Raw genomic sequence first — 24790 nt, 5'->3', positions numbered from 1 at the left:
TTTCTCAAATCTTTAGTATATTTATTCAAACAATGAATTCAAATTATGATATTATTTTGAATATTCTAAGAATTTCTCATCCAAAGACAACTAAGTATAAAGCTTTTCAGTCCCAAAGAGAAAAAGTAAAAACCAGAGAGAATTATATGTGATTTATGGATGGCATAGTTGGTTAATGGACCACTTCACCAACTAAGCATAAAAATATTTTCTCCCTTATATGATGTGATGGTGCCAAAGGTGGATAAAAAGAGCGAAGATCTTCCGTTTGTTAATGCTTTTTAGATGATGCGTTTTGTTTGAAAGTTGTTATTGTGTTTGTTTTAACCACAGAAAATAAAAGCAAAAAAGGAGAATGTTTTAACAAACAAAGCGAGAATTGCTTATTCTTTAAGCAACTATTCTACTTGAAATTCAGTAACTTTGTCATGTGGGCATTCTGTGCACCACACAATTTTCCAAAGGGCTATAACACAGCAGCCATGGACCAAACAAAGCGAGAGAATCATGTTCTTTAAGCAATCCCTTTGACAGAAATCCGCATAAAATGACATCATCAAAAAGTATTCATGATTGCTGACATCCTACACCCTTAAAAGGTTATGGCCTTTAAGGGGTTTAGGAGCTAAAAATTGTGTTAATTTTAAATTATTAAAAGATACGAGGCAACTGATTCCCAGATTTTTAATTAAGCAAATAATCATGGTCGTCGTTTTACTCACAAAAAAGATAAAACACCTTCAAAAAAGTAGTGAATGTTCCACTTCTTCTTGTCTGACATCGCATAATTATATGACTACAAGCTAATAGGCACCTAATTCAGCTGAGAAAGGCGATCGAAGCACAAAATATTCAAAGTAAGTTTATATCTTTTTTATATCACATCAGAATATATATTTTAAATAATAAAAAAAAATACCCTATAATATCAAACGGACCAGTAATCACTTTGCCTGAGTCATAAGCAAATGTTTTCGACAAAAATACCCAACTTTTTTTTGTTTTTTTGTTTTTTTTTTTAATTTTTTTAATCAAATAAGAAAAAGGGTGCATAAGGTAGGTCGTTCTCATTTTTTATCCGAATGGAATAAAGAATGAGAGACCAGTTGGGAATGCTTCCAAACTCAAGGTTGGAAGCTGCCCATCGAAGTACATAATGTACACCGTTAAGAATATTATGTTAGGATTATTTATTTTCTTAGGTATTCTAGGTAATTAGGTTTACATTTTCTTAGTCTACTAGGTTACGTGCCTATCACTCAAGTTAATATAGTGTCTGTGTTATTAGCCAATATATATAAAAGCCCCTTATGTACATTATGTGTGATTCAATATACAACATTATTCTTAATATAGTATCAGAGCACAAGTTCTAAATCACCTTAAAATTTTTTTTTCGCATCCCATATTATTTTTCTGGTGGTAATAAAGTGCACTACAAATAAGGCAAATACCAAAAGAAAACAGAAAAGCAAGAGTACAGTGTTGAAAAGCTACCAAAATACCAACTTGTTAATTATTGAAAAACAATATTTAGACCCTAATGCAATCACCTAGAGAAAATGACTATGTGATGTGCAGCAATACAATATATCATAATTAACAAACACATCAAACGTAAAAATAAACATTCACCAAATCAAAAGTAAAACCGCTCCGAATCAACCAAACCTTGAAAATCAATGCTAAAAATAATCTTAATACTAGGCAAAACATACTTACAACGGTTCAAACAATTTTTTTTTTTTTTTTTTGCATTTCCTTACCGACCTACCAGTAAACTTCAAACACTTTAAGCATTAATTCAGCAGCCCACATTGTTGATGGCTACCGATGCTGTTGAGGATAGCTTTCTGCAGTGGTCCTATGACTCGCACCAGGAGAAGTCAATGGGTAGAAGTTAGGCAAGATGGATACCCCCACCAAAACTCGTAAAATGTGAATCTATGAAGTGATAATGATGATGTCTTGAAACGTGTGTCAACGGCTACGCAAAGCTAGCAAGCGATGTGGCTCTTGTACATATCATGCAGACGAGACATAGTTGTCTACTATATACAACGCCACGGATATGTTCGATGTCATACTCATGGAAGAGGGACTGAAAACACTAAAAAGGAGTTGGGAAAAAAAGAAAAGAAAAATAAATAAATAAATAATGATGTTACTATTCTTACCCATTTATCAATTGATTGATATAATGTGTTTTAAGTGTTAAGGAACTAACAGAGTCTGTTTTGAATTCACTCTTTGAATTTAAACAGATTCGAACCACTTTCTAGCATTATCTTTATCTTTAGCATTATTTCTAGCATTATCCTTATAGTTGTTTTTATCCCTTCTCTTTTAGTGTTATAGTTGTATTTGTTTGTATTAAGTTTGGATTTGTCAAACTTGATTACAATTGTTATGCTTTGCCTATATATACAATGAGAACGAAGTTGAGACTTCATTCCGCCAAAAGCAAGTTTACTCTACTTTCTTTCATGGTATCAGGCCTATCAGTGGCTTACAATGTTAATCGCTACAAAAATAAAAGTGTAAATATGAATATGATGTTAATTGCCTAAAACCCCTTGTTGTTGTTATAAAGGGCTTAGATGTGGTCCAATACAATAGTAAAACCAAATTCCGAATCAGCCCGAAAATTTTGACAATGAACAAAATTCAACTCAGCTCGAAATCCATTTTTCGATTCCAACCCCCTTTGAGTTGGAATTCGAAACCCAACCCCATTCCTACCCAAAGGAGTAGGTAACCAACCCTAATTGAATTGATGAGAATCCGTAGTGAATCCCAGAATCCTTTTGTAAGGCGATGAATTAAGACACGTATTAAATGGTTCACCAGGCAAGCCCGCTTCACCCCAATATTCACTGCATTTATTGGACCGGCAGCAGGGCTGTGCAACATGATCGCTGTACAGCAGGCCCAAAGAATCTCATGGATCGTGACATTCATGCATTGGGCATAGCCACACTTTACCTACTTTTGGTGCATCGATGAGTGAATTTTAGGGGATAAATGAAGAAGAGATCCCTTTATTAAAAAAATCAAAGAAAAATAAAAATAAAAGTAAAAATTATTAACACTTCATTTTTTCTTGAGACTAATAGTTTTGGTGATAAAATATGGATTTTTTTTTTTTTTTATTCAAAGCAGGAGATGGGGAAAAGAGAAAATGATAAAAATATGAATTATCCAACCATATATTCCGACACGTGAGTCTTATATTAACTTTATGATAATTGCAATCTTTTTTTTTTTTTTTTTATGAATGAATTTTCACTAACCATGAAAAAAGATAAATACAACACACTACAGGAAACAACAAGCATCCTCTTACACCCTCTATACAACACGACTCAAATATACAAACACTTGAAGCAATATAAAAAGCACCAAACATCAGCACCCTTCAATTGCAATAGAAAGCTCCGACCAGAACACAAGAATCTTGAACTCAACAACCAACATGCCACCAAAGTCTTCGTCTTCCGCCTATAAAATTGTTAATTTTATCGCTATAACCGCACTGAGGCAAACAAGCCTGAGGGATATGGCCAGTATGACCCATAGATGATCATGATAGAGCCGTGGGGTCATATAGCTCAAACATCTCACCAATAGTCTCAACGCTTTTGGGATCCTCACCTCCTTTTTTTTATCAGCATCCAATATTCGCAATAGGGCCAAGCCGCTATAACCAAATATTTTGGTATCACTCCTACTTGTATTTTACCTTTTAGTATCTAAACAACGGCAAGGATCCTGCAATGTAAAATGTTTTTTTTTAAAAAAAAAAATAAAAAAAAGTGCAGTCGAGAGAGATTAATTATAGCTATTATACTTAAACGTGACTATAATAACACTTAAACCGTTAAAAAATGATTAAACAGTAAAAACTAGGAGTGTTTCTTTAACTAGACCTAATCCCAGCAAGACATGAATTCTATTAATGTTTGCAAAATGAAATAAAAAAGAAAATCAACCGTTGAAAAGTACATCATGATACACCCGTGCAGTCAAAAAAGTACAAACAAATGAAAGGCTGCTTTACACGTACCTACCTTGTGAGACGCAATTGCCCTTCAGTTCTCCACCTACCATATCCTCCTCTGTAATTGAATCAAACATGAAGGGCATTTTGGCATCCTCAGGATCCTGGACTATAAAATCATGGTCACCATTGCCCTTTCTGTCAGCTCGACAGATTTTGACAATAACAAGGAGAGACTGTTACAACCTTGATCTCACACTCTTCTCTCTAGTTGGTAAGGTAGATGCTGCACCATCTGTGATTTCAATTCAGAATCTCTTTTTTGATCCTTTCTATGATTTTTATAGATAAATTTTCAAAATTTTTTTTTTTTGGGTGAAATTCGATGGGTTGTCTTTAATTTTTTTTGTTGGGTGTTTTTGTGATTGGTATTAGCTCTTCTATCGGTTTCTTTAGATCCATCCCACGTGGAAATTATTTGGATTTGGTTTGAAACTATTTATGGGTTTTTGAGTTTAGGTGTTTTTGTTGCTTGTATCAGTGAAAAATGGCTTCAGATCCGAAGGTTCACGTTTTTGAAGAAGTGGCAAAGCACAGCAGCACCAAAGATTGTTGGCTTATTATTTCTGGGAAGGTCAGATCTTTATCATGAACTTATTATATTACACTTTTATGGGGATATCGTATGTTATGACTACTTATGAAGAGAATCGATCCTTTTCTTTTGGTCATTTTAAAGTTTAAACTGCTTGGTTTATGAGAAAAAGTGCTGGAAAATGAATCAAATTGACAATCAGTAACAGATGTTGTCTTATATGAACTAGTTGACTGTCTTTTACTTCATTGTGTCTTATTTCTGCTTGCCTGAATTTTGGTGTACTTGGTCCTTTGCATATCTGAAGAAGTCTGAACGGCCTACGACCATGAATTCCCTTGCAATTTGTTGTGTTTTTCAGGATCCTTCTAATTGCAGTAGAATTCTTATTAGCTGACCTACGTGTTATCTAGCTCAATTGCAATGCGGATTCTGCGATTTTCCAACTCTTAATGGCCAAAGGGGCTACCTTTTGCTATTTATTCTTTTCCTTGTTCATCTCTTTTTCTGGGTGCTGCTTATATGAACTAGTTGGTTTAACTGTGCCTTATAGACAAAAAAGATTACCTGTAGTCTGTGGTTGAAAACTTTAACTTGATACACACACGATGAGGCAAGCCTGTGCCATATTGTTTAGAAGAGTAAGAAAAGAACTATCTGCTTCGTTGAAAAAACATTTTACATATGTATTACATGACATCATGTGAAGCTGGGTTGGGACATGTCTTAAAGAAAAATCTGCTGACAACGAAATTGGCCTACAATGAAAGCGATATTTTTTTTCATCTTTCTATTTCTTTGTTGTATTGTGAATTGTGATGTTTATCCTATTGACAAAAGTGTCAACTTTCATTTTAGGTGTATGATGTAACCTCATTCATGGATGATCATCCCGGAGGTGATGAAGTCCTCTTATCTGCAACAGGTAAGACTATATATTGCTACTTTCTCATGGAAGATAGTGACCATGATCCTCAATGAATACCATGTAAAGGATAATTTATGTCTGAGATGTTGCAGGGAAGGATGCGACAAATGATTTTGAAGATGTGGGGCACAGTGATTCTGCTAGAGAGATGATGGACAAATACTGCATTGGTAAGATTGATGCATCCACTGTTCCGGCAAGAAGGAATTATCTTCCACCCCCTCAAGCTCCTTACAGTCATGATAAGCCCCCAGAGTTTTTGATTAAGGTTTTGCAGTTTCTCGTTCCCCTATTGATCTTGGGTTTAGCCTTTGCTGTCCGACACTTCACCAAGAAAGAGTAGTAGTTCTGTTTACAGTGTACCCCTCTGAAGGGTGAGTCATTGTCCACATTTTGAGCAATTGAAAGAGACAGTTGCTTTCTCGTACGTGTTTCAATTTCTCTGTGATTTGTCTGTGTCAGCGTTGAGCAGTTGTGTTAGTGATCTGAACTATGTTGAACTTCATTGGATGATATGAGCAAGAGCGGTGGCTGTTTTCAGTCTTCGGCAATTCTATAGTTTTCACACCATAAATCACACTATGATAAAGTGACATGAGTTAGTAGCCCTTATCAATCTTGTTCAAAAGAGTAATGTCACTGGCACTCGTTTTACACCGCCTGAAGAAGTGTGTTTTAAGTGGATTTTTGAGCGTCTTAAAAAAACCACTTAAAACACCTTATGTCACCGGATCTGAAGAGTAGCATTACTCTTGTTGAAAAAATAAACTAAAATTAAGGGATACTAGTCCTGCAGCCACCTTAGCACAGTGTGATTTTGGTGCGAATAATGGCATTATTCTTTTCTCAATGTTGTTTCATTTATGTTATGTTTTAGGTTAAAGGTCTATTTTGGATTGCGTTAAAAAATACTTTTAGTATATAAAGAGTCATGCAAAGCACAAAAAAGTCCGTTCGGTAAAAAAACTCAAAAAATACTTCTTTTGACTTTTTTATTTTAAAAAAGTCAAAGTATACTTTTGATAAAAAGCTTAAAACTAAAATGTTTTTCTAGTGAAAGAGCAAAAGTTAAATTTTCACTTATAATAATAGCTCGTTATCAGTTTATTTTAAAAAAGAAGAATAAGAAGCTATGATAAGAAGGCAAAACTACTTTCAAATAGTATCAATAGCAGTATGTTTTTAGGGCAAGTGATTTCCCATTGAGAAACCAGAAAAATTTGTCTTCAACCACTCCTGAGCAAGTTCATGTGCAAGGTGAAAGGCTAAATCTTGAGAGCTAAGCTAAGACTTCAGAGAAGAAACAACTTTATGTTTGTTGCCGCTTGTTGCATTAACTAAATATTATGCATTTTCTTCAAAGTATAATTTGACCAAAGTGTCATTTTGGGTCGAATATTTACTTTTTAGAAATCAAACAGGTTCTTCCCCCTTTCTCTCTTTTCAATGGCCATTTTCATTTTGTGAGAATTTTTTTTCTTGGACTTCATAGAAAATTTACAAGTATCCACCTAATTGTATGCGTGGAGGAGAGAAGAAGATGTCCAGAAAATGAGTGAAAACGAAGAAAAATATTGTAATAGTGTATCATTTTGACAAGCTCAACAACTTGTTTGTTCAATTTTTTGGCAAGTCCTGTTCTAGATTTTCAAAATACTCAAAAGCAATTAACCAACTACAAAGCGCAGACTTTCCAAGTATATTTAACTCCATAATTAATTTTCAAATCCCACTTGATGGTGGTTAGAGGGAGAAGTAAGTGGGAGAAGATGAAGACGAAGAAGAAAAGCACAGAAACGAGATTTAAGAAAAAGTTGAAGCGAACTTTGTAGATTTAGGAGAGAAACTGTAAAAAAAAAAATGTCTTCTTATTTTTCCTGTTTAGTTTCCTTTGGTTTTCTATAGGATTTTCTTTAGAACAAATCAGAGGCTTATTTCCTTCCCCTCAAGTTTCCTGAGAAACCATTTTAGCCTTTAGAAATAGGAAGCCTCTTTTAGGCTTTAATTAGGTGGAGGAAGAAGATCACCATCTTAAGATGGTTAACTAACATTAGCTCCATTTAAAAATAGAATAAAAGGAGAGGCTCTTAATAGCGGCAAGCACTTCTTTTCCGGCTGCTAATGCTTTGGTCAATAATAGAATGCAGACTTTTCCACCCACCAAACCTCCATGCCCTCTGGCTGCACATGTGCTCCAAAAGGCAAGAAATATGCAGCATCCACACAAATTTATTTCTATGCAGACCTCAGCAGTCTTGACCAGGAGGGAGTTGGTGATGTGTTGGGAAGCCATTTGACTTTTTTCCATTCAAAGATATTTGCCGAATTCCAGATTGGCTTTGTGCACACTCCTTTCATCCTGCTGCCGCCACCGCGGCGTGAAAGCTCTAAATTCCATTTCTTTATTGCAATTCAATGCCCTTCAATTACCATCAAGAGTGATGGTTTAATAGCTCAAAAAAAATTTCAAGTAGTTAAATAAGTACAAAGATGTGGGTTTGAATTTCGGCAATAGAGAATTTTCATGCCTAATTAGTATAAACTACATTGGTTCTCATTAATGCCTTAGTGAGGCGGACAATTAAGCTATGACTCGGCTGATCTTGAGGGTGCACCTGCGGTTTCTACTGTCTAGGTCCCTCCTCAGCAGTCAATCCCCTGCGGATTGGTCATGCCCAGGTATAATAGCTACAAATAGTCTTCCCCTCCAACCTTTTTTAATTAGAAAAAATAAAAAATAAAATATGCCCTTCAATTGTTACGAAAAATTAAAGATATTTTTCTAACCTCAACATAGGCCCTAGCCCAAACTTTCAAAGCTAGTTGCGATAATAATGAAAATAAAAAATAAAAAATAAAAAACAAAAAACCCTATTTATGGGGATCACATTATCAAATTCTTTCCTTAGGAGGCTCAGAAAAAGGGGTGCATACAATGTAATGTAATACATCTAAATAATTCATCTATTAAATGTTTGCCACCATCACTAAACGGAGCCTTGAAAGTGAGTGAGCAATGTAACTTCCCCACTTGGATCCTCTACAGCACACCTCGGGTGCTTGTTTTCATGCAGAGCCTAAAAATACTTTTATCAAGATTCCAGAGAGAATCGCAGTCAAATAAATAAGTAGAAAATTTTGGGCAGCCATCAGAAGGATGTCTCAATCTTGTCATGGAGGTTCACCACCAAGTCGTGCGCATCATCTAGGAGCTTCCACACATCAAGATGCCCCGCCATGCTATTACACTCCCTTATAATCTCATCCATGCTGCTATACCTCTCAATAATCAACTTCCTCTTTTGCAATACAGAAGCTGCAATTGCATAAAGTAATAGCTCATCTGTAGGCGGGGCTCTCTGCCTTATCCTGCCCCATGCAGACTTAGCAATTCCAGCCCTGATAGCCGCCTGATCTGCCCACATTACCTCCCAAAGGCAAATGGTCTGTTCAAATGTTAATTCCCTCCTAAATAGTACGACCACCATCCTATAAACGAAAAAACAATCCTCAGCCTGGAGCTTCTCTAAGTGCCTGTAAAGATGAGAGTCCTTGCACTTGATAATCTTTGAAACAATGTTAAGTTGCCTTCGGATTCCCACCTCATCAAGCCTAAAATTATGCCGAGCCTTCCTCATGAAACCTACAAAACACCAGAATGCCTCATGATCCTCTGACATCACTGCAAGTATTGGAGAGAGAAGATCACTCATGCCCTGGCAGTAGCCAATTTCAGGGTCATACAGTGCATATGCTTCAAGAATAGCAACCAGTCGAGCAGCATGGAAAATCCTGCTTGGCTCTAGGTGATCATAATCCTTTAGCCCCACAGCCTCTGCTGAACGGCGTGCCCTGCCCTCGGAGATTGCAGCTTGAGATGGGGACCATGGTATCCACTCTGAATTGGCACGTACAGCATCAAGGCGGATGATCCGCTGCCATGAGGAAAAATCTTCATTATTGTGGAGTTTTGAAGAGACCTCTGTCATCGAGGGAGAAGAATCCTCCTTGGAAGTCATGTCAGGATCATTCTCTTCCGTTCCTTCCATTGAGGGGAAAGTCTGACTCACTTCAGGTTCTTCAGAGGAGTCCGAGTCTGATGAGTCAGTGTCTAGTGTCGAGGCATCAGCAATTGGGATTTGCCTTGCACTATCATCTCCCAACCGTGCACTAGAGTGTCCGTCAGAGTATTCAATATCAGGGCTCCTTTCCTCACTAGAAAGGGACTCCCTGGCACTAACCACATCTTCAGAGCTAGGAGAATCTGTATCTTGAGTGAGAGTCCCACTGTACCCATCACAGCTGATTCTACCAACTTCATTCAAATTAAAGCCCTCTTTGCTATGTTTTAGAAGTCGTCGGCATCGTCTCCGAAGTTTATCATATTCCTTTCTGCATCCAAAGATTGTCACAGAATCACTGTGAAGGTTAGATGCCCAAGGAGAAGAAAATAAAAATCATCAGGCAGTGAAAAACTCACGCTTATCCATGTTACAATATAGTAATTGTAAATAATAAATCAAACTTCTAAAACAAAGTTGTTCCGTACCTTTTCTGAGTTCTTATATTATCTCTTTCTTCTTTTGAGCTGTTCAAATCATAGCTGTTGAAATAGAGAATTTCAGTCAACATTTACATGCACCATTTAGATACAAAGGCAACACAAATATAAACAATGGTGAATCAGTGCAGCACATCTAAAGAGGGACAAGACAGTCAAATGATGGTAAGTGACACATACTATAGTGGAAAGAACAAAATGTTCAAGTAAATGAATTCTTACGCCAATAATTTCAGAAACTCGTAACTGTAGTTAGGATAGGAAATAAACAGAAGTTTGAAAATTTTGACTAGTTATTGAACTTTTAACTCATAGAAATGTAATCATTTTTGAACCAGTATGGCTCATTAGCTCATTATGATACCAATTAATGCAGTCAATTCAATTGTCCATCGAATCCTAGAACTTTTAACTCTTCTTGAGTGTTTAATCAAGCAAACCTTAAGTTCTTAAGAGAACCTTTAAGCCAAAGACTAAATTTCTATTGACAATATAAAGTCAAGCTGTCTTAAAAAATTGTCATAATCTCTACTTCTAAGAGGATTGAATCCCACCTAGGATCATTTTTTTTATAACTATAATGACATAATCCAACCTAGTATCATTAAATCATACCGCTTAACTAAATCTAATCCTTTTTGATAAGTAATCGAATTTCATTAAAACAAATCTAATCCTTCAATCCTTTTTGAATCCCACCTTAACTAAATCTAATCCTGACCATACACATCAGCTTAAATTAAAAATAAAAAATAAAAATAAAAAGGACCAAAAAAACCTTAAAAACCAAGCTAAACTTGCACAAATGATACTTCTAAACAACTGCTACAACACTGTGAACAAAAATTATTATTTTGTACTGCATCACTTTTAGAAGATCGTTTGAAATTTTAAAATTGTTACTTCATTTATTGATAGACACAACTTTCAATCATAAACATAGGTTGCGTATCCAAAACACAAGAACTGGACTTCAACTGATTGAAAATACAGCCACGATGGATTTAAACACAAATTAAAGTACCTGGCCTTCAAAGTAACTTCAGTAACCCAATTACTTAAGATAAGCAACCACAAAGAACTTCAAAAAACAAGAAAACCCAAGAAAAAAAAAAGGGATAGTAGCTCATGAAAATGGAAAGACTTTGTGTTTTAGTCTCCAAAGTAGCTGTAGCATAGGAAAATGAAGGGGTAGTGATTGAGCAAGATGAGAGCACATAGATTCATAGGGATTCCTGCAGCAGCATGCACATGGAAGGTCAAAACTTATGCATCAGCCACTCCAATAATCATCCAAACTAAAGGAGGAAAAGGCCATCAAAATTCTCCCAAAGGTGTTGCCAAGACCAAAGACCAAAGTTCAGACTACGAGAAATGGAGTTGGTGATGTTTAATAATTAGATTAGATAACAAGCTCCATCACACCATACAGGAGAGTAGTAATAGAAACAATACTTTTTTTCTCCACATGAGAGAGAGAGAGAGAGAGAGAGAGAGAGGTTGGGCATACTTACACTCCTAAGAGGAAAGGCCAAACATCTGCCCTAATACTTGGATCAACACCCTGCACCAGAAATTAGCTAGATAAATCATCCATAATAGAAACACAGAAACATTAGATACTTCAAACTCCATATTGTTGAGTGGAGCAAAGATATAGGATGAATGAGAAGAATGGTAACTCACTCCACTGCGAACTTTTTTCAAAAACTTAACTCCACCATCACGGAACTTCCCATCTGGTGTAAACAAACTTCTCCATTGCTGAGGTGAAAGGGCATGTTTTCTTTTCCTGCGTGACCATGGTGACTTGAGCCGACCCCTGAAAATGAAAGAATGACAAAGATTAATCATCGAAACAAAAGAGAATCAGCACTGATACGAAAACAAAAGTAGCGAACTATCACATAAAAAATAAAAAAGGATGGTTATACAATAGTTTGATTTTCCAGGCAAAAATATATCATAATGAGTGATCATGATGAGATGACCAAATTTGGATCGTATTGAACAAAATCTACCACATGAAGTATCCTAGTTCCAAGTGCTAGAATCCAACTTGCACAAATAAAGCGCTCATGTTATGGCAAAATGAAACAAAACTATTTTGGTAAGATTAAAAAAAAAAAAAAAAAAGACTCATTGAGTTCCAATGAGACATTCCCTAAGGTATGGCTACTCAAATCCCAAATACTTCGAATTGGCTACTCAGCACATTTCCACCAATAAATATTTTGCCTATCATAGATTAAAACCACGCAATGCAATCAGTTTCGCAGCTAGATCTTTTCTTTGAAACGTATGAGAGACGGCACAACCAGGCAGGAAAAGATGTATTTCATACAGATCTTGATAAATTGATAATCACATTCAGTCCAAACATTTTTGACTTTCGATTCAGAACCGCAAAAATATCAATGCAGTTTATAAGCCACTGCAGTGTTTCTATTTGGCCGCACAGAGTGCAAAGTGCAAACCATGTACAAGTCATTTACTCAAAAAAAAAAAAAGGCGCCGATACAGAAAAATCACAAGTATCACCATTATGGATGAATCCATTTGGCAACAATCCGATTCAACTACTTTCCAAACCAAGAAGAAAGAATCTAAAAAATATATTTTTTTTTAAAATGAATAAAAAAAATCTAAGAAAATTAAGGAACAAAATGCGAGTGGACTAAGTGATTCAGAAGAGGAATTTAACTTTAAAAACAACAAAAAGAACCGCTAAAACAAGTAGATTGAGCTAACGATTTGTACTGAAAACACGATTTCGAGCTGTCGAGATCGAGATCTGAAGCGAAACAGTGAACTCTACAGAAATCTGAGCTCAATCAAAGAAATCACAGAAACTGAGAGCTAAAAACGAAACTTAGAGAAAGAGAGTTAAAGAAGAAGCTAGAGAGAGAGAGAGAGAGGGAAAGACTCACCGATCAGAGGAAGAACAAGAAGCCGGTGAGGAAGAAGCAACAACGAACAGAACCGAACGCAAATGAATCCACGATGAAGAAGGAGAGGAATTCGACTTCGAATTGGAATTCGAAGACGATGACGACGAAGTGTGACTTCGTCTCAGAGCTTTCATCTATTTCAACACTCACAAATCTCTACTCTCTCACTTTCTCAAATTTCATCTATCTAGGGTTTCGCTGCTATAGCTAGTATCCGTCAGAGTGGAATTGTTTTTTTCTCTCTTTGACTAGGCATTTACCTACGCGCAGTGAAAACTATTGCGGCGACCAAGGCCAGCCCCGCCAGCGCCGTGAAAACCACCGCCGCATCCCTCCCCGCCACACGCGCCATCATCCCGACGCCGCCGCCGCCCCCGCCGCCGCCGGAAATGGTGGGACTCTTGTTCTTGGTGGAGGGGAACATAGACGAAGCAGGATGTCAGAATTACCGAAATGCCCTTCTCCTCCTCCTCCTGCTCCTTCTTCTGGTTCCGAAGGAATTTCGAGGTCTTAAAGAAGACTGAAAGTGAGAGCGAAATGCTTTTGGTTTAGCTTTGGCTTTTGCTTTCTCTTTCTTCTTATAGAAGCCTTTCCTTTTGTTTGTCTCTCCCTAGACTCTATAAAGGGGCTGCGTTTCCCTACGACCTACTACTGGCTTTAGGAACTTTTCAAACGACGCCGTTGTTGTTGGTTTCTGCTTTCTTGGCCTATTTAGTGTTAATTCGATCATGTGAGGATTAATTATGCTGGTTTGAGTTTTGGTTAGGTCAGATGGGTGTGATTTGAATATTTAATGCGTAATTCACCCAATCACTTCGGGAATAGGATTCTCCCAACAAAAATCAATTTATCCTTAATATTTTATTCAGTTGTTTATTAGTATCACGTTATTTAAAAATTTTAAATAATATAATAACATATTTAATATAGTTAGTTATAAAACTGTAATATAACCGAAATATATGACAATAAAAATTAACTCTTAAATTAATATTTTTAAAAAATATCAGTAACTAATTTTTATTGCTGCGTCATCTTAATTGTATATCAATTTACTAAATAGCATGAGAAGCCCTTTTATAAGAATGTGGTATAAAACTTTATTTTATAGCCTTCAATATAAATTTGACACATTAAGTAAAAATATCAAATACAATGAAAATGAAAATGAAAATAATATGTCTTTAATTCAAATAAATCTCATAGACTTTTATCATACGTTCTAACCCAACGTCCACCAAACCCTCCCCCTGAGCCCTGAACAGCATAAACCAACAAAGATGGTGGTTCTAGTAATTTTATCTATAAAGTATTTTGTCAAGAGAAATAAAATTATTTGGTGTGAAAAATTATATTAATTTTTTATGTTTCGTGTTAAAGTGTTCGTTTCATATTGGGGGGTACAAAATACTCAATTTATACCGGATTAAAGTTATTCTCAAATAGTATTACTCGAGGAACAATTCAAATGCTCGGGTTTATTCCTGCGTTAAACGGATATAATATTGTAATTAAGTGTCTATGTGAAAGCTCTTTAATAAGGAAATTCATAATAAATAAATAAAAAATGTAGTATATAATATCTAAAAATATTGTATTGTGGAAATGAAACTTGGTCAGAATGATTTACCTATCAAAATGATTTGTTTGGGTCAACCAAAATGTAATTCCAAGTTCGATACGCGTCAATGTGGGGTCCAAGTATAAGTTTAGATGCAGAACTTTGTCAAAGTGGACCTAAAACTCAACTGAAAATTAAAGATAATGTTTTTATATTTAAAGACTGCTTAATTAAATTAAATGCGCACTAATGTTGGGATTCTTTTTTTTGGTGGGCCAAATAAAGTATAGTTGCTAGGTGACAATAAAAGCAGTAACTTTAGTGAAAAATCATTTAGAAATTCAAATGCAGTAACTTCTTTGTTTTTTTAAGTGTTTTTGGGCCAGAAATCAGCAACTCTGACCGCTACCGTTTGCCCTCTAAAGTGCTACGTCTCTCCTCTTCTCCATCTGCTTCACCAAGTGCCAACGTTAGCCAGTGCCTATCATCTCCTCCACTCCGGTCGCTACTGATTTGCTGACTGTGTTGTTTGTTTTGTTTGTTTTGAATAATAGTTTTTTCTTTAGATCTGCTCTCGTGAGCGATTTACGAGAAAAACAATATCGTTTCTCGACCATTTTGGGTCGATGAGGAGTAGATCTAGTCTTCTCAGGAGCAGATCTGTGTTTTTATAGCTGAGGCTGGGTTTTTTTTTTTGTTTGTATTTTTGTTTGAATAAGGATTATCCAAATCTTTGGGTTGTGGATGTGATTTGTTTTCAGAGCGAAGAAAATGAGCTACCCATGCATTGAGTTGAGTCTGTTTGGAACAAATTTGGTGTTACAACTAAAAAGTAGTCATAGGTTAGCAGATATTGATGTCATAGATAGGTCTTGAATGTTTGATTTTTGTGTAAGCATCTATAATTTGTAACTTCGTAGTTTCGGCTATGATTTTTCAGAGCTTTTTACTATGTGATGTAAGGGCGTTAACTATGATCGTGATCATTTTTTAATGAAACTGTAATTTTTCAAAAAAAAAAAAAAAAAAAAATCAAGTGTGCTTTTAAAAAATTATGATTTAAAAATTTAAGACAATAAGATGCATTTTTTTTTTAAAAAAAAATACAATATTTTAAAAGTTAAATTACAATTTTAAAAACTTTTATTTTACTAAAGTCTTAACTCTAATCTATCCTCCCACCTAACACCGGCAGTAACCTTGAATTCTGCATGTGTTTGCAGTGAGAGCTTGGTCAATTTTTCATTGAGTAATTGCTTGTAATCTGTCTCTTTTTTACATTATTGTACTAATTACGGTTCCTTCAAGTTACCCTTTTCTTGATCATGAATTTTACTATTTTTATTATTTTTGGATATTTTGGATTTGGCTTGTTTATTAATACTTTTATTTTGAGAAGAAAATAAATTAACACAGAGCATTTCTTTTTATTAAAAAAAAAAAAAAAAAAATTGATGTAGCTTAATTACTAATGCTCCAAGAACCATTCAAAACGATAATCTAAAACAGTGCCAATTTGCACTTTCTTAAGAAGCAATAATAAAGGAGTTTCAGCGTGCTCCATTTTCATGAAGACGGTGCGGCCAACTAATCACTGCTGTTTAAGATTTTCCTTTTGTCTTGGATTTTGCAATTGAAAACTCGGTCAACCTCAGTCAAAATTGGCTGATTAATTTTTAAAAATCATCCGATTTTTGTCCCAAACCCAATGTGTCCCATTTCAGTCAAAAAAAAGGTTGTTAAACATTTCTTTTTCTCACCTTCCGTTGTGTTTTTAAAACAAAAAAATTAACCGACAAACCTAAAATACAAAACACTTAAAACTGTTTTTGTTTTTATGCCGCATCAAGATTTTCAGAACCCTTGTGGGTATATATGCAGAAAGGGGACAGACAAATCTTCATGAAAATTTTCAGTGTATAGTTTATTTGGGGTTGTGGGTTTTGATTAATGTTGTGCTGGGGTTTCGAAGATTTGCCCAGTTGCTCCTCCCACCCAAATTATGAGTCAACAAAATTAGGCTGGAAAAAGAAAAGGAAAGAAAAGTAGAGGAGAGAGGAGAGGAGAGGGGAGGGGAGAGAAAACATTCACATGGGGCAAAAGTATGCACAAGTGGCATGAAATATAAAGCCTTTTGATAAATACAAGTCTTTCTTTAACCTAATGACATGATTAGCATGACATATAGACAAAGTAAACATAAAAAAAAAATCTGAAAACAATAATAATGATAAAGGATTCTGTTTTACTGCATAATTATGGCCAAGGCAATGCAGAAGGGTCTACCATGCTCTCCTCTTTCTGCACAAAGTACACAGATATATAAATAACCCAAAAAAGAAAAAGAAAAAGAAAAAAACATACAAAAATGTCTTTTGCTGCAAGGTGGTGATTATCTAAGAACAAAAAAAACAAGAAGAAGATCTGCAAACAGTCATCACTTGGGAGATTACCTTTTTCCTGTGACATGAGAGGATATCATGTATATGTTTTTGTGTAGGGCCTCTTGCATGCTGCATGGCCTACATGAAAGGGATTCAACAGAATAAATGTGACCCAAAGTGAGCTCTCCCTTCCATGGTGTGCAGCCAACAGTGACAACACAGGCACTAAAGAGTGTCTCACAAGTCATGCGCCTCAAGAGTGCTGCAGATAAGATTATACACTTCTCTGTTTATTCTAAAGGGTAAATTTTTTTTTTCATCTGTTTGGAAAGCATGCTCTCAGGGCTGATCATTAACTAGCCTCAAAGGGGTTGCTTTACTGCTTTTACTTTTTTTTATCTCCATCTTGTAGGCCTTGTTTGGGAATGTTCCTAAATTTGCTTAACATTGGGATCGGTTGCAATTCTCTGACTAAATTCCGACAGTTCAAGGTGTAGAACCCACCCACTCGAACCGTTTTATGACATAATTACATATTATGTTCGTGATAAAATTTTCTTGCTCATTAAAATTGTTTATGCACTTTCTAGTTGGGAAATTTTAGCAAGTGATTAGAAGTTTGTTTTACCCACTAGGTTAATTTCACTTGGAAAATCGATGAACTTGTCGCACATGGTAGATCCCAATATCAAATTTTTATAATAAGTTCTCATTTCTTCTCAGCCGTGGACGAAAATTAGCTCCATTATCCATTACAAGGAAGATAAGGAAGAGATAAGCTAAAAGATATTCTTTTCTTCTTGGGGCAAGGCAAGCATACATTGCTTAAGAAATAAGGCATATATTTTAAGGACAAGTTTAGAAACCCAAGTCAACCTACTTGACTGGAAAATGAAAGATACAAATTAAAACCAGATCCCGATATGATGCAATGGGTTGGTAGCCTATAGGAGCGGATCTCACTTGTTCGAATAGGTATTAAAATTCAGGCAGTTTTTCAAACACCTACCAAATAGTAGAGCTTGCCCTTATTCTACTCTGATAATAAGTGAATAAGACAACTCTATTGTACTGAATCTTGATAAAAACAAAAACATAATAAAGTTGGTGGACCATGATAGGATGGGAGGTGTTCCAATTGTCCAAAAAATACGCTGAAATTCAGGCATTTATTTTTCCAACTCCTTTATGAAGCTGTACATCAAGGACGTTCTTAACTTCTTATATGTGATTTCAACTCAAACTCAGTCAGCAGTTTTAGATTGACTAAAATGCAATTTTAAACATATACCAATAAACATAATTCACACAAGTAACTAACTATAACTCAATCTCATTTTGAGCAATTTTTGATTGACTACTAATACATCCATATTTATCTCTTTGGACTTAGCCCATTAAAAGCACTGACCAAGTTAGCCCAATAACATTGCCACCACGACTACAAGAGAACAGATTATTCCGAGAAAGCACTTGTTATCTTAATCTCGTTATTGTCAGCCAAATTTCTAGATAACCCATGCTAAAGCCAATTGGGGGACATCGCTCTTCCTTGGACATGGTAGCAGATATCATTTAATGCCAATTGAATCATATCAGAGCGAGGATTATCGAGGACATCTCCCATAACTCGTGACCACAAATCATGGACAACCCTCACGCAACCCATAAAAGGGTGAGACTTGGTAGAAGAAATGTACGAGGGGAGGATGGCCTTCGATTGAAAGGAAAGAAGACCAAAAAAGAAGGTAAGACACTCAAAATCCATTCATTGCTAACAAACTTTGTTAGATATTCGATCACTTCTCTCCTAAAAAGCAGTTTTTTTAGTAGAATCAACTTTGGACCCTGGCATCCCTAAGCCTGTAGTAAAAACAAATTGTGTGGACACTTTACTGTTTGAAGACTGTTGAGTTTTCTACACTTATTTTGCATCACAATTTGACCAATGATAAAACAGTAAATGAAAAACATTATTATTTATGGGATACAAAAAGAAGAAACGAAATAACTAAAAACAAATCATATATCAAACCAGATATTATCCAAACCCTTCTTTTATTGCCATCATAGAAGATGGAAAAAACTCACTAGTCATTACCAACCACAGAGAGCACAAAATCCAGCAGAACACCTATATGATCTGTGACCAAGCCACAGGACAAGATAACATGCCAACATAAAATGTGGATCATCAGACAGATATAAACATTTCAATTCCTACAGCTTTGAAGCTGCACCCTTGTCCAAAAACCAAGTCAACTCTCCTTCAGGTGAAACCAATTGAACAGGCAGCTTATCAGAATTTTGACTATTTCCTAATGCTGTTTGCACTACTCCAGCTTTACCGGCACCAGCCACCACAAGGGCAATATATGCAGACGAGTTGACTACTGGAAAGGTAAAAGTAATTCTCTCTGGAGGTGGTTTTGGTGAGTCCTTAATGAAGGTGACCCATTTCTCATTCTCTTTGAGGAGAGGATGCCCTGGGAATAGAGAGGCCACATGTCCATCTGGACCCATTCCAAGCAGCACGAGATCAAACTTGGGGAACCCACTGGCTGCTGATAAATCTATCACATTGATCTTAACCAGATGTTTGAGACAGGTCTCATAATCATCAGCTGCACCCTCAGCCGACAGCGCATCATTGATTGAATAAACATTACCGGGGAGAAGTGGTATCTGTCAAGAAAAATGTTTAACATGTGTAAACTGACTAATGACTATCACAAGTGGAATAACCATGGATTGAAAAATGAAAGTTAAGTCAATTAAAGAGCATCACACTGCCTTCTAATTACATATGATGAGAATATGCTTCCATATTGATCAGGGATAACCATCAGGAATTAGAATTTATAAATCTTCAGAAGATGGTATAAGACATCATTTATCATCAAACAATACCCAAATCTTTGCTCTTTAACTGAACCTAAACTAATCATAACCAAACTATGATACTGTATATTTGTTCAAAAGATATTGTGGCTCTATTTGTTAATGCATTTTGGGGGGTGTTTTATTTTTTGTTTCTGCCTTGAAAAAGTATACGGTAAAAACTGTTTTTTATTATTTTAGGAGTGTTTCGTGTTTGGATTGTTCGTTAATTTTTTTGTTTTGTGAAAAGAAGACAAGACACAAGACATGAATGAATTTTAACAACTCTCAATCTCATGTTCTCTTTTGACCTCACTATTGTCCTTGCAATGCCATCAACTCAAGTAAAGACACACCTAAGTGGCTTTATGAGTTCCGATGAAATAAAATAACTTTCAAACACCGAATTTAGTATTTAAATTAAAACATTAAGGTAAAAAAATAACAGTATAATCTGAATATGCAATTCTATGAACATGGAAATGGGGAAAAAAATCAGCATCCATACCTTAGAAAGAAACCCATCATAAGCAAGCTTATAGTTGCTGTCTTCGTGATCCTTTGGCACTACTCTTTCATCTACCCAAAAAACATGCCATTTCGACCACTCAATCGAATCAATATACGGGGGTTCCAATAGTTTCCTGAAATCCGAAGATCAAGCAATTACCAAAAAGCATTCCTCATTTCATCAATAATCCCATACCACTGATTTTTTTACCCTCTGTTTGGCTACTCATAAAACCATGTTAAAGGAAAAAAGAGAGATCATTTTTCACTTGTGAATTCAGCACTTCCAGTAAATTGAACATCAAATACTCACCTCAACCAAGTAAAGCCGTTAGATACAACTTGAAATATGAAAAGTTTTGCATCTATTTCATTTGGTCCAAACCCATGATTCAGTTTTAAATTTTCTCTTCCATCCCCAAATTCTCTTTCCCACCAAACAGACCATCAAAAACTAATCCAAAAATCAAAAACAGCTTATCCAACCAAGCGATCAGGCACATACAGTTAATACATTGGTTTTTGTTATAAACCAAATTTCCCAATTTCTTTTTCATTTCCTTACGGTTTCCCATCAACTAAGTATATCATCTGGGTACATCCAAAAATGAAGCACAACGATAATAAAACGAAAAGCAAGACAAGAAAAACATGTTCTTTTTTTGTTTACCTGAGGGACTTGATGAGAGACCCACCAGACAAAACAACGGTAAAAGCCCCTCTCTCTTTCGAGAACTTCTCAGACAGATCGGCGGTGTACTTTGCCAGAGACACCGCAAGATCCTCCTCCGTATCAAACACCTCCACCTTCTTCTTATCCCCACCCTTCTCAGCCGTCGTCGCCATTGACGCCTTCACTCTACAGCAACCCAACTTCCTCTTCTCCACCAAAGACACCCCTTTTAGTCTGAAAGCTCTTCGGTGGCGGAGAGGTGGTAGAACGGAGTTCTGTGGTGCGACCAGGGGTGAGATTATGGGGGGAGAGATCCGTACGGACAAGGAGAGCGTGCGGAGATAAGTAGGTGCGAGGGCCATGTGCACAGTGTGTTCTGTTCTTATAGCATAGCAGTTGGGTGTTGAGAGACTTGGGAGATTTTGGGTTTTGGCCCTCTTGGTCTTGGGTTACCATCGAATCATCGATCGTGGGCGGCATTTTTGAGGCAATATTTTATTTTGTTGTAGTTATTTTAAAAAATAATAATGAATAATAAAGAATAATGTGACATCGTAAATATGTTATTTCGTATTTTTATATAATATGACATTATATGCATTTTTTTTTTTAAAAAAAAAAATGTAATAAAATTACATTTGACCATAACTTTTTCCGGGGGTTGTTCTAGTTTGAATTATATGAAAAACAGTGCTGGTTTGGTTTTGCGATTTTTTATTTTTATTTTACTGAACTGAATTTAAAATTATGAATATAAAAAAAAAAAAAAAAAAACAAAGAGTTAAGTTTGTATTTGGATTGTTTGAAAAATATAAAATTTTGAATAAAGTTAAAAAATTATGAGTTGAATTAAATGTTAGTGGTGTCAAATCAACTAAAAAAAAAAAAAAAAAGTTGAGGAGAATTTAGAAGAATTGTCTTTCCAAACAAGACTAATTAAAATTACAATTTTTTACAAACTGATTTGGTAGTTTACATTATCACGTCAATCGCCAACTCTAAAACAACGTCATATTAATCAGTAAATAAATAAATTTATTTCAAATTTTATTGCTTAATTTTACTTACAACTTCTCATTCATTCTTTGAGTAGACATTGAGTTAAAAAACATTAGATCAAGTGTTACTTGTTTATGATAACTTTAGAAAAGTTGACGGTATATCAAAATAACGGTCAAAAGTGCTTGTAAGGAGAGAAAAGCAATTAGAAAAAGAGTTTGTTCAAGCGAGGAAAGTAAAAAAATAACTCTAATACTTAAGTCGGTATCAATCAAGTAAACTAATTTTTAAAAAAGCGAAATAGAATCAGAAGAAATGAGACGAAAATCTTCAATTACCTAATAATAGTTTCATCACACGGACCATAGTAATGATAACAATGACTATATATAATCAAAATATGAATAAAGTACATGGTTGATAGATGATAGAACAGCGACACACAAAAAACACACTATGATCAAAGCATAAACAAACCATTCAAAACATAAAACCCATCAAACACACAAACAGCACTTTGAAACCCAACGAAACATCCTCTTGTCCCTCCCTGAAGCAGCATCCCTGTCCAAAAACCAAGTCAACTCCCCTTCAGGGGAGACCATTTGAACAGGCAGCTTATCGGAGTTCTGTCCCTTTCCTAAAGCTCTCTGCACTGCTTTAGCTTGAGGGGCACCAGTCACCACAAGGGCAATATATGCAGACGAGTTGATCACCGGAAAGGTAAAAGTAATTCTCACCGGAGGTGGCTTTGGGGAGTCCTTAATGAAGGTGACCCATCTCTTGTTCTCTCTGAGAAGATGATGCCCTGGGAATAGAGAGGCCACGTGTCCATCTGGCCCCATTCCCAGGAGCATGAGATCGAACTTCGGAAACCCACTGGCTGATACAGCGAGCACATTGGTGTTGCCCACCAAACGCTTGAGACGGGTTTCATAATCGTCGGCTGCACCCTCAGCTGACAGCGCATCATTGATGGCATAAACATTACCAGGGAGAATTGGTACCTAACTCAACCAAAAGGGTCGTTTGAGATTGCGTTTAAAAAACCCACAAAGCAAAAATGAGTTTACTTTCTAACGGCCATGGACGGCAAAATGAAAATTGCTATAAATAAGTCGAGTAAATAAAGAATTAAAGCCAGAAAATGATATCAAGAAACATACCTTAGAAAGAAGCCCATCATAAGCAAGTTTATAGTTGCTGTCTTTGTGAGTCTTTGGCACGACTCTTTCATCTAACCAAAAGACATGCCATTTGGACCAATCAACCGAACCAATGTAGGGCGGTTCAACTAGTTTCCTGAAATCCCAAAATTCATATCATCAACAAGCTGCACTCTCACCCTTCTTTTTGCTGCCACTAACTAAAACCATGTAAAAGGGGAAATATATATATTATTCTAAATCGATCTTCTCTTCTTCCCCACCAAACAGACCATTTCTTCGCAGTTTCCCATCAACCAAACTTATCATCATCCGGGGTATATCAACGTACAAATCAAAAACAAAATAAGAAGGGAAAAAGAAAAAGACACCCTTTTTACCTGAGGGTCTCGATGAGAGACCCACCAGACAAAACGACGGAAAAAGCCCCTCTCTGTTTGCAGAATTTTTCAGAGAGATGGGCTATGTACTTGGCCAGAGACACAGCCACCTCATCCTCTGTATCAAACACCTGCACCTTCTTCTCAGCTGTTGCCGCCATTGACGGCCCCCTCGATGTATGAGCTGCTAGCCTAGATTGCGTACGTGAAGTGCATGTGCACACACCGGATTCTTATAGCAGTTGCGAGTTGGGATTAGATTCTCGAGTACAGTCCTTTTAAGAGTATAAGATTCTTCAGAAGCACTAAAATCGACAATGGTTTGTAACATTTGTTGATGAAAGCCATAGACTGATGATCACAATAGTTTCTTCTCCACTTTAATATTTTCAATTTTTTTTTTTTTTTTTTTTTAATATTCAGGTTGTAATTGATCACTAGGTGGTGCTTGCTCATGCAGGAAAACAGCTGGGAGAAGCTGGAATGAAATATTAAGAATAAGAACTAGTCTACTTTATTCTCCACATTTAAACATGGAATATGATTCAAAAGAACCAAAATAAATTATATCGATCGAGATGATTCTATCAAAGTAAAAGTTAGAAAATATATGCTAGGAAGCTTGTTACCTTGATATATATTAATCTCAATATTTTAATGTTTCAATTACATGGTGTTATATCATAATAAGGGACCGCTCCATGACTAGGCTAAACAGACCATTGCCTAAAGTTCCTAATTTATAAAAGGCCACCAAAAAAGGCCTTTAATTTACATTAAATTTATCAACAACTAAAAAAAAAGAAGGTAAAAGGTCTCAAGAAAATATAATGAGAGGAGGCCATTATACATACTATGAGTTTTTCTTTTTTTTTAAAAAACAAAAAAAAGGTGATGTAGAATGTTTAAAATCTTAAAAAAAATCCAACCTAAAGCACAACACACTTTCTTTTTATATTGAGGTAACTTCACTAAAGATTCCTGAACTTTCACCCGATTTGACAAATCCCATCAACTTCAAAATCTCTCAATTTAATCATATGAACTTTCAATTGCAATCAATTTTGACCCCTCTGTCAGATTTTAAATATCACATGACGTTTATACTCCTGACTTTTTTATAAAATTTCAACTTTACCCTTAATTCTAAAACATTTTTTTATTAAAAAAAAAAAGAAGAAGAAAGGGTTAAATACTAAATA

At 35.7% G+C, this 24790-nt stretch overlaps 4 protein-coding genes across 5 annotated transcripts; 1 reads left to right on the top strand and 3 right to left on the bottom strand.

Moving 5' to 3' along the window:
- The first annotated feature begins 4171 nt into the window (after positions 1-4171).
- LOC132167959 (cytochrome b5) lies at positions 4172-6074 on the top strand. Its single transcript, XM_059579013.2, has 4 exons — positions 4172-4279; positions 4542-4634; positions 5454-5520; positions 5616-6074. Exons 2-4 carry the CDS (start codon positions 4548-4550, stop codon positions 5864-5866), a joined length of 405 nt encoding a protein of 134 aa, XP_059434996.2. The 5' UTR covers positions 4172-4279; positions 4542-4547; the 3' UTR covers positions 5867-6074.
- Positions 6075-8378: 2304 nt separating this feature from the next.
- On the bottom strand, positions 8379-13622 carry LOC132186291 (rab GTPase-activating protein 22). 2 transcript variants are annotated; one of them, XM_059600187.2, is made up of 5 exons: positions 13296-13622; positions 11771-11906; positions 11599-11648; positions 10073-10126; positions 8379-9915 (listed from the first exon to the last, which is right to left on the bottom strand). In XM_059600187.2, exons 1-5 carry the CDS (start codon positions 13457-13459, stop codon positions 8673-8675), a joined length of 1647 nt encoding a protein of 548 aa, XP_059456170.1. In that variant the 5' UTR covers positions 13460-13622; the 3' UTR covers positions 8379-8672. The 2 variants fall into 2 exon arrangements, with proteins under 2 accessions (XP_059456170.1, XP_059456178.1); XM_059600195.2 differs by having other exon boundaries at positions 13015-13383.
- A 5399-nt stretch (positions 13623-19021) lies between these two features.
- Positions 19022-21474, bottom strand: LOC132176044 (putative 6-phosphogluconolactonase 4, chloroplastic). Its single transcript, XM_059588160.2, has 3 exons — positions 21041-21474; positions 20369-20504; positions 19022-19665 (listed from the first exon to the last, which is right to left on the bottom strand). The coding sequence occupies exons 1-3, from the start codon at positions 21403-21405 to the stop codon at positions 19201-19203; spliced, it is 966 nt and encodes a 321-aa protein (XP_059444143.2). The 5' UTR covers positions 21406-21474; the 3' UTR covers positions 19022-19200.
- Positions 21475-22482: 1008 nt separating this feature from the next.
- LOC132176064 (putative 6-phosphogluconolactonase 4, chloroplastic) lies at positions 22483-23775 on the bottom strand. Its single transcript, XM_059588183.2, has 3 exons — positions 23589-23775; positions 23209-23344; positions 22483-23049 (listed from the first exon to the last, which is right to left on the bottom strand). The coding sequence occupies exons 1-3, from the start codon at positions 23747-23749 to the stop codon at positions 22540-22542; spliced, it is 807 nt and encodes a 268-aa protein (XP_059444166.1). The 5' UTR covers positions 23750-23775; the 3' UTR covers positions 22483-22539.
- Positions 23776-24790: the final 1015 nt, after the last annotated feature.

Source organism: Corylus avellana, chromosome 2 (genome assembly GCF_965113065.1).
Source record: "Corylus avellana chromosome 2, dhCorAvel1.hap1.2, whole genome shotgun sequence".
Classification (NCBI taxonomy): Eukaryota; Viridiplantae; Streptophyta; class Magnoliopsida; order Fagales; family Betulaceae; genus Corylus; species Corylus avellana.
This window is presented reverse-complemented; position numbering and strand designations above follow the sequence as displayed.